The sequence below is a fragment of the Sorex araneus genome, chromosome 2, assembly GCF_027595985.1.
Source record: "Sorex araneus isolate mSorAra2 chromosome 2, mSorAra2.pri, whole genome shotgun sequence".
Classification (NCBI taxonomy): Eukaryota; Metazoa; Chordata; class Mammalia; order Eulipotyphla; family Soricidae; genus Sorex; species Sorex araneus.
Genome location: NC_073303.1, coordinates 117,749,990 through 117,765,797, shown reverse-complemented (window position 1 = coordinate 117,765,797; position 15,808 = coordinate 117,749,990). Strand labels below are relative to the sequence as shown.

General features: G+C 42.8%; 1 protein-coding gene across 1 annotated transcript in view; it reads left to right on the top strand.

Moving 5' to 3' along the window:
* The window catches only part of PKHD1L1 (PKHD1 like 1), a 187,237-nt gene extending 171,653 nt beyond the window's left edge, over positions 1 to 15,584 (top strand). The window contains exons 74-78 of the mRNA XM_055127690.1: positions 2,260 to 2,411; positions 2,788 to 2,934; positions 3,778 to 3,931; positions 8,662 to 8,922; positions 15,529 to 15,584. Coding sequence (XP_054983665.1) covers positions 2,260 to 2,411; positions 2,788 to 2,934; positions 3,778 to 3,931; positions 8,662 to 8,922; positions 15,529 to 15,539 — 725 coding nt within the window. The 3' untranslated portion in view covers positions 15,540 to 15,584. The remainder of the gene's footprint in view (positions 1 to 2,259; positions 2,412 to 2,787; positions 2,935 to 3,777; positions 3,932 to 8,661; positions 8,923 to 15,528) is intronic.
* Positions 15,585 to 15,808: the final 224 nt, after the last annotated feature.

Below are 15,808 nucleotides of genomic sequence, written 5' to 3'. Positions count from 1 at the left end.
CCAAGATCCAGAGTTAGCCCTGAGCACAACTTGGTAAGGCAAAAAATATCTATATGTATATTAAATTCACAGAAGCTCACATTTTCCTTCCTTCTTTCTTTCTTTCTTTCTTTCTTTCTTTCTTTCTTTCTTTCTTTCTTTCTTTCTTTCTTTCTTTCTTTCTTTCTTTCTTTCTTTCTTTCTTTCTTTCTTTCTATCTTTCTCTTTCTTTCTCTATTTCTTTCTCTCTTTCCCTCCCTTCCTTCCTTCCTTCCTTCCTTCCTTCCTTCCTCCCTTCTTCCTCCCTCTTTCTCTCCTTTCTCTTTCTTTCTTTCTTTCTTTCCTTCTTTCTTTCCTTCTCTCTTTCTCTTTCTCTCTCTCTCTCTCTTTCTTTCTTTCTTTCTTTCTTTCTTTCTTTCTTTCTTTTTCTCTCCTTTCTTTCTCTCTTTCTTTCTTTCTTTCTTTCTTTCTTTCTTTCTTTCTTTCTTTCTTTCTTTCTTTCTTTCTTTCTTTTTCTCTCCTTTCTTTCTCTCTCTCTTTCTTTCTTTCTTTCTTTCTTTCTTTCTTTCTTTCTTTCTTTCTTTCTTTCTTTCTTTCTTTCTTTCTTTGTTTCTTTCTTTTCTTCTTTCTTTCCTTCTCTTTCTTTCTCTCTCTCTTTCTTTCCTTCTTTCTTTCTTTCTTTCTTTCTTTCTTTCTTTTTCTCTCCTTCCTTCTTTCTTTCTCTCTCTCTTTCTTTCTTTCTTTCTTTCTTTCTTTCTTTCTTTCTTTCTTTCTTTCTTTCTTTCTTTCTTTCTTTCTTTCTTTCTTTCTTTCTATCTCTCTTTCTTCCACTTTTGGGCCACACCCAGCTGTGCTCAGAACTTACTCCTGAATCTTGCTCAGGGATCATTCCTGGCAGGCTTGGGAACCATATGCGGTGCTGGATAGCAAACCCGGGTCAGCCACACGCAAGGTAAATGCCCTACCCACTTTACTATCACTCCGGGCCTAACTTGCTTTTTCTAACACTGATTTTCCAGTGTGAGACCTTATGTTCTCATTATTAGGTCTTGCTTATGAGTACTTTGGAAGTGCACATTCCAAAAAAAAAGAAAGGATCAAATGAAAGTTCTAGACTTTTGGCAATGAGTGTAGAAGAACAGGAGCAGTAGGTGCAAGTGGACCTTCCCAGCTAGAAAGAGACAAAAACTACCTGAAGCATTTCACTTTGAAGCAGAGAATGGAAGGATATTAAGACATTTACTTACTCCCTATATTTATGTTCATTTTATTTTTTAATAATTTATTTATTTTTAATTAGTGAATCACCGTGAGGGTACAGTTACAGATTTATACATTTTTGTGCTCATGCTTCCCTCATACAAAGTTCAAGAACCCATCCCTTCACCAGTGCCCATTCTCTACCACCAGTAAACCCAGCATCCCTCCCACCCTCCCCAATCCCATCTCCCCCCACCCCACACTGCCACTATGGCAGGGTATTCCCTTTTGTTCTCTCTCTCTGATTAGGTGTTGTGGTTTGCAGTAAAGATGTTGTGTGGCCATTATGTTCAGTCTCTAGTCTACATTTGGCATGCATCACCCTTCCCCCGAATGACCTCCGACCACATTTTACTTGATGTTCCCTTCTCTGAGTTGCCCAGAATGAGAGACCAGCCTCCAAACCATGGAGTCAACCTCCTGGTACTTATTTCTACTATTCTTGGGTGTTAGTCTCCTAGTCTATTATTCTATATTCCACAGATGAGTGCAATCTTTCTATGTCTGTCTGTCTCTTTCTGACTCATTTCACTTAGCATGATACTTTCCAGGCTGATCCACTTATAAAGAACCATGAGATACCACCTCACACCACAGAGACTAGCACACATCCAAAAGAACAAAAGCAACCACTGTTGGAAAGGATGTGGGGAGAAAGGGACCCTTCTACAATGCTCGTGGGAATGCTGAATAGTTCAGCCCTTTTGAAAAACAATATGCATGATTCTCAAAAAACTAGAGGTTGAGCTCCCATTTGACCCAGCTATTTATGTTCATTTTAAATTTACCTATTAATTTTGTGTTTTGTTCCAACTTAAAAACATATTCTACTCAGTTCATAAGGTTCCTAATGGAGTTTGTTATTGATAGGACTTTCTCATGGATAGTTCACATCCAATTAGGAAGTTATGGAATGCTAGTATGTGGAACGAGCAGTACAAAAATTAATTGAATAATGCTCACATCCAGTCACTATCCTATATTCTTAGAATTCACCTGCATAATATTGTTTCCCCATAGGCCAGATGCATGTATCTGAACTCCAGGAAATTGCTGGTTCTCTTGGACGAGCTGTAATTTTAGGAAAAACCATGAATATCCTTGGATTTAATGTCTCTTCCATGTCTATTAGCAATCCTATCCCTAACCCACAGGACTCTGACTGGATCAAGGTAAGAAACTGCAGCTAGAGAAATGCATCTTAGCCCTTTAAAACATTATTTCTTCATTCAACTCTATTTAAATACATTCAAGAAGAGGATATGTCTCTGTAACTTATTGTTGTATGATTTTTATGGTATCACTAAAATGGGAAAAGTAGTTGAAAAAGGAGCGCATCATCTAAAACCTTTACTGAGCTAATACGTGCTGTGCTTTGAATATTTATAACGGTGCTTCATGACTTTGACTTAGTGGAAATACGAAAGTGAATCTACATATTGAATATATATTTAAACAAACAATACAACCCCTAGCCTTCAGTGACAAGTTTGCTAGTGAATGAAATTAATCATGTGGAAGCGCCTCATCTGTCATGGCTGTTCCCAGGTGACTGCCCAGCCCGTGAAAAGGTCCGCATTTCCTGTCCATCATGTGGCCTGGGTGTCCTTGCTCTCCGTGATCACTCAGCCAGTGGCAGCACAGCCAGGACAGCCACTGTCTCAGCAGCCTTCAGTCAAGGCTGTAGATTCTGAGGTAAGTTGAAACTCGAAAGTTGAAGTGAAGCCATTGATCTAGATCTATTCTGCAGAGTGAGGACCGGGGAAATGACTCAAAGGGCTAGTGGGCATGTGCTCTGTGATTGGGATGCTTGTTTTCAGCATCTCACCCTACCCAATCCCCGAAACATCATGGCAGATAGCCCTGATCGTTCTGGGTATGACGCAAAACACACCGACCCCTTCCCTGCCCTGACCACAGAAAAATTCTGGAGGGTGAAACAATTCACATAGCCTGGCACAGTGGTAACCCTAAGGATGGCACTGCCCCTTGGAAATTGAACTAACACCTGTGAATGTCATCTTCCACAGTTGTCTTTAAAAGTCTTTTTATGGAACTCACTCTGATGCTCAGATTTGTAAATTATTCATGGAGGAAAAAGAACTTTTGAAGATTTTAAGTTTATTTGGTTTATTCTTGTTTTGGGTGGTGGGAGATGTTCCATGTTGAGCTGAGGGACTGGACTCAACCCGATGTTGTTTGGGTAAATGATACTCAGGGGATGCCAGGCTACACCGTGGACAACTCAGGTGCAGGACCTCGCTCGTGCAAGACCTGTGCTCTGTTCCTTCGCCCTCATCCCGGGATCAGAGTTTAAGTCTAAAATAACTTTGCATGTCATCTTTTGAGGGTCAGGCACACCTGGGAGTTCTCAGAGGCTACTCACAGCATAGTGCTCAGAGGTGCTGAGACAGAAATCCAGGGCTGCTGTGTGTAAAGCACACACTCCGACACTTCAACCCTTCTCCCTGCCCTCCTTCTGTATTTTTAAATCATGGGAACAGAAAAGTTGTAATTTTCTGGCATTGTTTTCACTAGGGTAACTGTGTGTCAGTTGGGATTACTTCACTGACATTGAAGGCAGTACTAAAAGATGCCAGTAACAAAGAAATCAGTGGTCTTAGTGGAAACACAACAATCCCATTCATCAGCTGTTGGGCCAACTACACAGACCTCACTCTACTTAGGACAGGTGAGTACACTGTCTTGGATATATATATATGTATATATATGTATATATATGTGTATATATACACACACATATATATATATGTTCACAATAATGTAGCACTGTAGCACTATCATCCTGTTATTGATCTATTTACTCAAGTGGGCACCAGTAATGTCTCCATTGTGAGACTTGTTGTTCCTGTTTTTGGCATATCCAATACACCACGGATAGCTTTCCAGGCTCTGCTGTGCGGGTGGGATACTCTCGGTAGCTTGCCAGGTTCTCCGAGAGGGACGGAGAAACCGAACCCGGGTTGGCTGCATGCAAGGCAAACACCCTACCCGCTGTGCTATTGCTCCAGTCCCTATTCACAATAATAATTGAATAAAACATCCCATAATACTCAGTTCAATAAGTTGAAAAAATAAGAACAGTATAATCAGTCTTGTTTCAGAAAATATTTAGTAATCTAGTTTATAAAATTGTATTGAGTGTGTATAAGAGAGATTAAGATAATCTATAGAAAATTTTAGCATATATATTATCAATAGCAGATGATTTTAGCATATATATTATCAAACTCTATCGTGGTTCACACTTCCTATCCATTTGTGCATTATCTAAATTTTCTTATGTTTTATCACTTACGTGCATTACATCTATAAGAAAAAATAAGCACAGATATTCAAGTTCAAGAAAAGAAGGGATAAGATAGGCTTATATTATTTTATATAAAGCCAAGGTAGGTCAGGATTAGGCCAGAAACTGAATTCTCATTCTTCCTGAAATGAGAGGAAAGAAACTCTCATGATGGCATTGTGCTTGTACATTAAATCAGTTGCTGTAGAGAATGATGATACAAGTTCTGAGACTGAAACTTAGAACCCAATGAATCTATGCTACCTTCCATATCTTTATGGTAAATACTATAAAGTATTTACTATAAATACTACCACAGTCACATTTCTTGTATCATCACCTTAGGAGGCGATGGCATAACTTTCCTTGGCCAATGCCTTTCTGCAAAGGTCAGAATGGTGAAGCCTAAAAATAGATCAGTACTGGTGATAGTCAAAGGAGTATCTAAAAGAATGAACTGAATCAACTGAGTATAGTTGAGACAGGCCTCCGGTTATCTGCTTACCTCAACGCAGACCTCAGTTAAGACTTTTAGTGTTTTGCTTTTGACCCTAATGATTGTAAAAGTTATAGAAGAGAACTTCCCACATTTTAAATTTTGGTTTTGGAGCCACATTGGGCAGCATTCTGGATCTGCTGCCACTTCTGTGCGTGGGTGTCGCCTTCAGTGGTGTTCAGGAGTACACAGTGCCAGGGAGCAGACCGGGCCTCCTGCATGCCAACCTGATGCTCGAGGTATGGCTCTGGCCCCACTCTCCACTTCTTACACATACAGAGTAAAGGTTAGGGTAAAGTCAAGATAATGAGTAAAATAAGTTCCAATAGTCATTCATTTCACAGTAAATTTCAAAACCCATATATCGTGGCCAAAGAATTTTTCTGCGACTTTTGTTTCCTCTGCATTGACAGTACACCAAACTAGGTAAGTTTGCCTATGGGGCAGCAATTTCTCAACAATCATTGGATGAGTATCAAATGGCAAAGAGGCCCACATTGCTCCCTTGGGTGCCTAGTTAAAGGGGCACTGTAGCACTGTCATCCCGTTGTGCATTGATTTACTCAAGCAGGCACCAGTAACATCTCCATTGTGAGAATTGTTGTTACTATTTTTGTCATATCACATATGCCACAGGTAGCTTGCCAGACTCTGCTGTGCAAGCAGAATACTCTCAGTCGCTTGCCTGGCTCTCTGAGAGGGACGGAGGAATCGAACCTGGGTCAGCCGCATGCAAGGCAAACGCCCTATCCACTGTGTTATTGCTCCAGCTGGGGGGGGGGCACATATATTTAATCATGGACATAGCCAAAGCAACAGTCAATCTAAATGGTAGTGGAACTGGGACCCGTTTATGGCAAATGAGGTGCCTGACCCAAGCCTTGACTTGGGATTACTTGACTTTACTTAAAGTGATTACCTCACTTGACTTGAAGTGGGATTACCCACTTCCTCAAGAAGTTGGCCTCAGGGGCAAGGACCTTGAGACCAAGGTCTGCAAATGACTCAGTCCAAATAGGAGCATTTCAAAGTAACTCCAATCACAATATAATGACGTACTTTTTATCCAGTACATTTTTTAAGAAAAAATTTATTGAATCACCATACAGTTACAAAGCTTTCATGTTTGAGCTTCAGTCATACAATTATTGAACACCCATCCTTCCATCAGTGCACATTTTCCACCATCAATGACCCGAGTATCCACCCCCTAATTCCCCCCCCACCTTTATAGAAGACAATTTCCCCCATACTCTTTCTTTACTTTGGGGCATTATAGTTTGCAATACAGATATTGAGAGGCCATCATGTTTGGCCTTTTACCTACTTTCAGCACACATCTCCAATCTTGAGTGATCCCTCAAGTAAGCGATCATTGATTTAGTGATCCCTTCTCCATCCCAATTGCCTTTTCCTCCAGCTCATGAGGAAGAAGACAATACCAACCATGGAGCAATATTCCTGGCCTTTGTGTCTGATCCTTGGGTATCAGTCTCATATTATGTTTTTTATATTCCACAGATGAGTGCAGTCATTCTGTGTCTGTTTCTCTCTTTCTGACTCATTTCACTTAGCATGATACTCTCCATGACCATTCACTTGTAAGCAAATTTCATGACTTCATCTTTCCTAACAGCTACATAATATTACATTGTGTAGATGTATCCAGTTCATTTTTATAGGGGTGGTTGCTTTGTTTTTCAGTGGAGGTACACCCAGCAGTGTCCAGGGCTTGTTCAGGAATTAGTCCTGGCAGGACTTGGGGGACCATCTGGAGTGCTGGGGATCAAACCTGGATCAGCTGTGTGCAAGGCAATGCCTTACACACTGAAAATCTCTCTGGCCCCCCTCAGCAAATATTTCATACCTCAAATTTCTCTTAACCTGCCATGAGAGGGGGGAAGGTCCTTTATAGCTTTCTTTCTTTCCTTTCTTCCTTTCTTCCGTGGAGCTATCTCCATGCAGAGCAAAACAATTCACTCCCTTTCCCCAATGATGTCCCCCCTCAAATAGCACAGGTGTAGAATTCTTAACACAGCAAAGGAGGATGTGGTAATTGGTTGAGTAAAGGGAAGAAGACAGTTCACAGCTGATCAACATAGATAAAGCACTGAGTGGACAATATCTAGTGGGATATTACATCTGTGCTCTTTGATGCTTTTACTGTTTCTGTTGCTATATGGCAAACCAGCTCCAAATGACAACCACCACATTTGCTCAATTAGTACAGGTCAAGGATTTGAGTGAGGATTGCTCACATCTGCTCCATGAAGGCTGGGCCCTCAGCTGGTGATGTTTAATTGCTGGGGCATGCAAGGGACATATGTATTCCACTGGGTCCTCATTCTGGATTTTGCTAGCCGTTTAATTGACCCTTCATAGAAGACTTATTCCATGAGGCTAGTGTGGGCTTCTTACAATACTGCAAAAATTGGTAGCTCTGTGCTTAAGTGTTGCTCCCAGCAGTGCTCAGGGAAGCCCTGCCTGAGCCTTGGTGTCCTGCATGCAAGCATGCATAGCACTATCCAGCCACAGAATTTATTTCTGTTTTGTTTTGCTTTTGTTTGTTTTGGGGGCACACCTGGCAAATCTCAGGGTTTACTCTGGGTTCTGCACTTAGGAACCACTCCTGGTGGTGTTTAGGAAACCATGTGGGATGTCGGGGATTGAACCTGGGTCAGAGACGAGGAAAGCAAACATCCTACACACTGTACTATTACTCTGAATTTTTCTTTTTGACTTTACATATCAAATTGTTACATAAAAGCACAAGGAACAGAAAACCTTAGAGGTTTTTATTCCACATGGATAAAAGAATATAACAGAAAATTCTGTATAATGGTGGTCACCCATCTTTAACATTACAGAATGCATTTCTAACCTATATAAACTCATTGGTCAAAGGGCCAGAGATAGTACAATGGTTACTTGGATTGAGGCTCTCAGTGACCAATTTGAGCAGGAGTAAGCAAGCCCTAGGCGTGCACTGCTGGGTAAGGAAGGAAAGGAAGGAAGGAAGGAAAGAAGGAAGGAAGGAAGGAAGGAAGGAAGGAAGGAAGGAAGGAAGGAAGGAAGGAAGGAAGGAAGGAAGGAAGGGAGGGAGGGAGGGAGGGAGGGAGGGAGGGAGGGAGGGAGGGAGGGAGGGAGGGAGGAAGGAAGGGAGGGAGGGAGGGAGGGAGGAAGGAAGGAAGGAAGGAAGGAAGGGAGGGAGGAAGGAAGGGAGGAAGGGAGGGAGGGAGGGAAGACGAAAGGGGAGAGGAAGAAAGGGAGGGAGGGAGGACAGAGGGGAGAGGAAGGAAGGGAGGGAGGGAGGGAGGGAGGGTGGTCGAGAGGGGGAGGAAGGAAGGGAGGGAGGGAGGACAGAGGAGAGGAAGGGAGGGAGGGCAGAGGGGGGAGGAAGGGAGGGAGGGAGGATGAGAGGGGGGAGGAAGAAAGGGAGTGAGGGAGGACAGAGGGGAGAGGGAGGACAGAGGGAGGGAGAGAGGGAGGGAGGACAGAGGGGGAGGAAGAAAGGGAGGGAGGGAGGGAGGGAGGGAGGGGGAGAAAAGGCAGGTGAAGCTGTAGGGTACCAAACAGTAAAAGGAAGTTGAACACTGGGTCATTCTTTCTCCCCTAGGACAAAATTTGAAGATTGAATTTATCCTGGAGAATATTGCCCGGGTGCAGTCCAGGGCCTTCAGCCTGCCCACACAGCAGGTCTCAATGGGCAGTGGCGGCAGTGGCAGTGGTGGCGGCAGCAGCGGTGGCAGCAGTAGCAAAGCATCATCTGTAGGCACAGCTGCTCAGGTGCTGGTGGTGGTAGTGACCTGTCTTCTGGGAAGAGCACTGCTCCTGGGAATGTCTGTGTCTGCGGTCCCAATCCTGGGCAGAACTGGAGGTAAGCACAGTTTATTTGTTGGACACCGTTGGCTAATAGCCTGTTATCTCTACAAAGCTCCCAAGAATGATGAATCCCTTGGGATTTATTCCTGAAAAGTATTTTCTAAGCAAAGTCTGAGGGTGCAAACCTTACGCATGGAGCCACTGAGGAAATAGCCTCAACTGTGGAGATAAGAAGACCATCCTTGCAGGCAAATCTATTCACATTCTGTGGTGGCATAGAAGAATGGGATGGGGAAGGAAGGAGCCCAGGGATGCCTCAGTGGCTAAAGAGGCCTACCTTGCAAGCACAGGCTGCGAGTAAGGTTCTCAGGCCTCCTCCATACACCAAATACAGACCCTCAGTGTGGCAACGGAGTGTGCAAATTCCAGCACACCGCCAGGTAAGCACAAGCATCAGGCCAGGAAAGCCATGTCCAGCAAGTGACCTCCAGTCAGTATGGCAGCCACAGCATTGGCCAGTGCAACCTCAGCAAGCCCCACCACTAAAGAGTGCCACACCCAAGACTGGAGGAATACTACAGTGGGTAGGGGGGAAGGGGGATTGTCTTGCATGCAGCCAACCCAAGTTCGATCTCTGGCACCCACTATGGTACCTTGAACCTATCAGGAGTGATCTTTGAATGCAGAGTAAACCTTGAGCACTGCCAGATGTGGCCCAAAACCCGAGACTACCATGGGCAGCAAGCACCAAGGTTCTGAGTGTGCAAGCAATGAACCAGAGGTGAGCACCAGTGAGCACTGCAACCAAGTGTGTGTGACCACCAGTCATCACAATAAAAACAAAGAATGAAGGAAAAGAATGTGGGTGCTGAGACATGCAGAAAAGGTCCAGATTCTTCACTGCATGGGCTAAAGCACTGCTCAGAGAGATTTGGGAAATAAAGGGAACTCAGAGTGAAAAAGTCCAGAGTATCTTGTCTTGGCCCCAGTGAGATTCTGTGGCTCAGAAGAGGTTCCCCATGATCTGTTTCTGGCGGTTTCTCCTTCTGGCTCCTTTTCTCCTCTGTGGCAGAGTGCTCCCCAAGATCCTCCAACACCGTCATATCTGGCAGCAGACGCCATGAGCACCTGTTGGTTTTGCAGTTGCTGCCCAAATAAAAAGCAAACCACTTTTCCAACACTTGGAGTCAGACTCCCACTGGCCTGGCCTGGGCCCAATTCAGTGCCGAGGGACCCCTGTGACATCGAGGGCTGCTGCTTCCGCTGCTCCTGCAGTGGGGTGCTGATAAAGTTGATCACAGGTGCAGGGATCACTAGAGGCAGAGTCAGACAGTGAGCAGATATTGGGGATTAATCCCAGGGCAAGGTCCCCGAGAGCGGGCGTGATTAAAGGTGGCAGCTGCTGTCACGCCATCCGCAGCCCTTTGCAGATGGGACCATACAAAATGAATGAGCTGTGGGAACAGAGGGCCTGTGGCTGGGGGTGAGGGGGAGAGGCTCAAAGCCAATGAGAGTGAAAACAAAGCCCTCTTCCACTCTGCATGCTCAGTGCGGAACTCACCTCCCCGCGCCAGATGTGCTCCTCTGCCCGCTACCAGCTCCAGCCCTCTCAGCTCATGCCGGTGTCATCTCTGTTCCCTCAGACTGGTCCCTCTTAAGTTTCTTCCATTTCTTCAAGCTTCCCGTGCCTCAGTGCTCTGATGTGCCAATATCCAACCCTTATGTATCATCTCTGCCCTGCTCCTAAAAGTCTAACCGCTGCCCCGAGTCGCATTTGTCACTTGACCAATTACAGTCACCTCCTGGCATTTCTGCTCCTAACCGCCTCACCTTCAACTGCCCCCTCTATGGCCGTCAGATTTATTATCTGCTAGATCCCGGGGCGATGTGGTCCTCTCAAATCCCCAGAGATGCCACGCTACACGCTATTCATTACTGGCACCATAGTGCTGATACACCACATCCTCTTACCAAATCTTTCCCAGAAGATATTCTTCGTATTTTCTGTTCTCTCCTCCTGGTAAGTTATGCTCAGCAAGTCTGCGTCCTCTTTCCAGGCTCTGCTCAAACACAGCCGCTCCCACAGGCTTTCCTGTCTTCTTCCCTCCCTGCTACAGTTGATTTCCCTTTGGTTCAATGGTGCTTTGTTTATGGCATAATTACAGCCCATTATGCATTTGTGTTAAACTTCAACATATTTAATTGTTTCTCCTCAAAATTAGCCTTGTAGTACAGGAGCTACAATAGTCCTTCTCCAGTCTGACTTAAAGCACATTGTTGCATAGGAATATTATAAGCAAACTCTAAAGGTCTTTGAGTGGCAGATATGAGATCATCTGCAATTGATTGAATGGGAGAATGATGGAGAGTGCCTCACTGTCTAGTGAAAGCATCACATAAGAAATACTGATAAGTTTTATTGATGTATTGATAAGATTTACTTTCAGGAAAATAAAAACATCTTGATATCAGTTGCACATAACTGTGAATGAATTTAACACTACTGAGCCATCCTCTGGGGAAAAACAGTGAAAAGTTCATTGTCTGTTTGCACAATTGAAAATCAAAATATTTAAATTATTAGTATTGACCAACATAGAATCATAAAACATCTCTATCAAAATGTATTCTAAAATACTTTATTAGATGTTTATATTTGAATAAAAGTTATAATTAAAGCTTTGGGAAGAATTTAGGTGTTTCTAGTAGGAAGAGCCAAGACTAGATTTTAAATTTAAATGTAAATAAGACCAAAATGAAGGGACACAGTAAAGCTGTTCTTTGAGTGACTGAATTGGCCACATGTGCTTCAAGAACAATCTTTTTCTCTCTTCAACCAATGGTAAGTTGGAATTAGGAAGCAGCTGCTCAGGGCGTAGCCTGGTGGGAAGAGACCTGGTCTCGAACAGCTAGATAAAACAAACTGGGTTGGGAGAGAGCATGAGTAGAAGGAATCCTTGTAGTTTTAGACCCATGATTATCTCCAGAACTCTAATGCAACTCTTCTCATCATGAACTAGACTATTTTACAATAGCATGATGGATCTTGCTTAACTTCATTTTTCTTCTGTATCACTGTATTGCTGTCATCCCGTTGCTCATCGATTTGCTTGAGTGGGCACCAGTGACGTCTCTATTGTGAGACTTGTTGTTACTGTTTTTGGCATATTTAATATGCCCTGGGTAGCTTGCCAGGCTCTGCTGTGTGGGCGGGATACTCTCAGTAGTTTGCCGGGCTCTCTGAGAGGGGCAGAGGAATCGAACCCGGGTCGGCTGCGTGCAAGGCAAACACTCTACCCGCTGTGTTATCACTCCTTTCTTCTAAGTGAACTTATTCATTCACTTATTCTAAGGAACATTTTTTAAAGTCATTGGTATTATTTTATACATACATGTTGTGTTTCCTTGTGAGGTACATTATATTCTAGTGATCTCTTTGACTGCCATTCTGCATATTGCTGACAGTTGGGAGAGTGTGCAAAATGCAGAAAATTGTTTTTGTAATTTTTGAGTTTGGGGGTACTTAAGGGTTCCCCCTAGCTCTTTGCTCAAAGCTCTGAGCTCCTAGCAGTGCTCAGGCGACTATATATAGTGTCACGCGTCAGACTGGGATCTGCCTCTTACTAGGCAAAGTGCCTTAACCCTGGTACTGTCTTTCCAAATTCTATTTTCAAGTTATTGGTAAAGTACACCATTCCTGAGAGCTTTAGGACACTTCTGAATTTGAATAAAAAAATTACAACTTCCCCTTTTCTGTCATTCTTCAAATAAGATCTGAGATGATGTAAGCAACATTATATTCATCCCTTTGGACTATTATAACAAAGTACCCGAGTAGTTTATCAAACAAATTACTGACTCACTGTTCTGGAGTCACTAAATATTTCACTAAATAGGATGGCAAGTCAGGAACTCAGAGACAGGAGTGCCTAAGTGGTCAAGTCAGGATGGGATGCAGCTTTTTAAAAAAAAAAATTAAATCACCATGAGATAGTTACAAAGATTTCATGTTTGAGTTTCAGTCATACAATAATTGAACACCCATCCCTCCACCAGTGCACATTTTCCACCACCAATGTCCACAGTATCCACCTCCTCACTCCAGCCCTCCCCCTTCCTCTATGGCAGACAATTTCCCCCATACTCTCTCTCTACTTTGGGGCATTATGGTTTGAAATACAGATACTGAGAGACCATCATGTTTGGTCATTTATCTACTTTCAGCACACATCTCCAATCCTGAACAATCCCTCCAGCCATCATTGACTTAGTGATCCCTTCTCTATTCCAGCTGCCTTCTCCCCCAGCTCATGAGGCAGGCTACCAACAATGGAGCAATATTCCTGGTCCTGTCTCTACTATCCTTGAGTATCAGTCTCATATTATGTTATTTTATATTCCACAAATGATGGGATGCAGACTTCTTACAGACCTTGCATGAAATAAATGGCTGGAGGTTTTATCATTTATATTATGAATTAGCAATGTCCTATTTCTAAAAGGGTTATTAAGTTTTATTGAATAGGGTAGTGAGTTTCATTTAGTTTTTTTTCAAGCTTTTTGTTGTTGTTTTGGAGCCATACCCACCTGTTCTCAGAGCTTACTCCTGGCTCTGAATTCAGGGATAATTCCTGGTGGTGCTCAGGGGACCATATGGAGTGCCAGGGATTGAACCTGGGTAAGTGTGTGCAAGGCAAATGTCCTACCTGCTGTACTATCACTTCAGTTAATTTTTTTAATGTCTTGAAGTCTGGTACAGCAGAAAAACAATTCTTTCCACCTTGCTCATCTTCAAAAATGTTGTTTCTGGGGCTGGAGAGATAGTACAGTGGGTTAAGCACTTAGGGCTTAGACGATGTTGATCAATACTAATAATCAATACTAGCACGTGGCTGACTAGGATTCTATCCCATACAGCACCACCCTGAGTCCTCCCAAGAGTGATCCCTGAGTGGAGAGCTAGAAATAAGCCCTGAGCACCTCCAGATGTGCCCCATCCCCCCCAAAAAAAAACCATAAAGTAAATACTGTGTCTACTTTAGGAAATGTATCATTTATTAAGTTATAGGAACATACATACATACATACACACATGTGATTTTAAACCAGATGAGGACAATTCACATATTTGCAATACAAATCTTCAAGTTTTCAAATGTAAACATGTCATAGTCATTTAGTCCTTTCTTATGTCTTTTTTTTATAATTTTTTTTTATTAAATCACCATGAGAAAAGTTACAAAGCTTTCAGGTTCAAGTCTCAGTCACTCAATGATCAGATCCCCATCTCTTCACCAGTGCACATGTTCCACCACCAAGAACCCCAGTATACCCCCCTTCCATCCCCCCACCTGTGTGGCTAATGATCTTCACTTTATTCTCTCTATACTTTGAATACATTCAATATTTCAACAGAAAACTATTATTTATAATTTTCCCCCAACAATCAAACCTGCTGCAAAGGTATCATTTGATAATTTGTTTTCCATTGCTGAGAATGAAGAATATATGAGCTTGCGTGAACAGCAGCCACGCGGTTTTGGATTTCTGATATTTTAGTTCAGTTCACAGTTCCGTGTGCGGCTGCTCCGGAGCTCGTCTGGGAGGAGAGCATGCCAGTAGCACCCCCATCCCAAGATCTCCTGTGCGCCATGTCACTGCAAGCTCGTACCTCTCGGTAGTGGGTTCTAGAAGATGGCGGTCGCCACCTGGGTGCCGCTGCTGCTGCCGCCACCCCCTCCAAATGGGAAGGTGGAGAGAGAAAAACCTTTCCCCTCCCAGGGAGGCATGGGGTTGTAGCTCAGTTCACAGTCTAAATGCATTTCTATAAGAAGCTGCTGGGTGCCAAAAGTGGTTAGTAGTCCTCTAGGATCACAGTCTTTAAGGAGCAGAGGAGCCATGTTTCGTGTGCGACTCATGTCTTTTAGCATATTTTCATTTGATGTTGATTTTTGTTCATGTGTTTAGTTTGTTGGAGGGCCACGCCAGCGGTGCTCTGGGCTTGCTCCTGGCTCTGAGCTCAGGGACCACGCCTGGCAGGACTCAGGGGACCATGTGGGGTGTTGGGGCTAGAATGTGGGTCAACTGCTTATAAGACAAGAGCTCTACTTGCTGTACTACTGCTCCAGCATAGATTTTCTTTTTTTTTCTTTTATTATAGTTGTGGCAACACGGGATTAGCATAGTGTCAGTGTTCATCCTTTCAATATCAAAGCTATACACCTCTGCCATCACCCAGGTACCAAAGGCCCTCACCACTGCCCCCATGTTTCTTCCATTTCTTAATTGAAAAAAAAAAGTGCCGATATTTAAGTAGTTTTTATATTTTCAGAGCAGCTACAACATGCCACAATGAGAGTGGTCAGGGTCCCTTCCCCCACTATGCCAAGGCCCCCTCGCCCCAAATGGCAAATTAAAATTAAAAACACCATGTGTGATCACCAATATTCATCCCCCATAGCTTTAAAAAAGAATGCTTTAATGACAAAAAAATGGTAAAATTTGAAATACTGATTTTTAGTATTTTAAAATACTATTTTTGCTTTCTCCTCCATACCATGAACTCTTAGAAACATTAAAATTAATAAACTATAACTTAAGTGACATGATGTAAGAAATGTGACATAAAACATATATTTATTTGTATTCTTTTCACTTTCAGGAAGAAACTGAAATACTGCTTCAAAGGCCAGACTGAAGAAGCAAAATATAAGAAATGAATACTAGCTATTTTGTTGCACAAGAAAAAAAATTTATAGCATTTTCAAGAGTATGCTAAACATATTTTATAGTATATGAAATGTACTCAGTGTTTTTAAATGTACTCACTTTTAAAGATAAAAAAATCAAATTTATTTCAAATAAAATTTTCTGATTCTTTACATATTTGTATATTCTTATTTCACCTCAAAAATACTTTCAAGGGTGTTTCATTTGAAAAT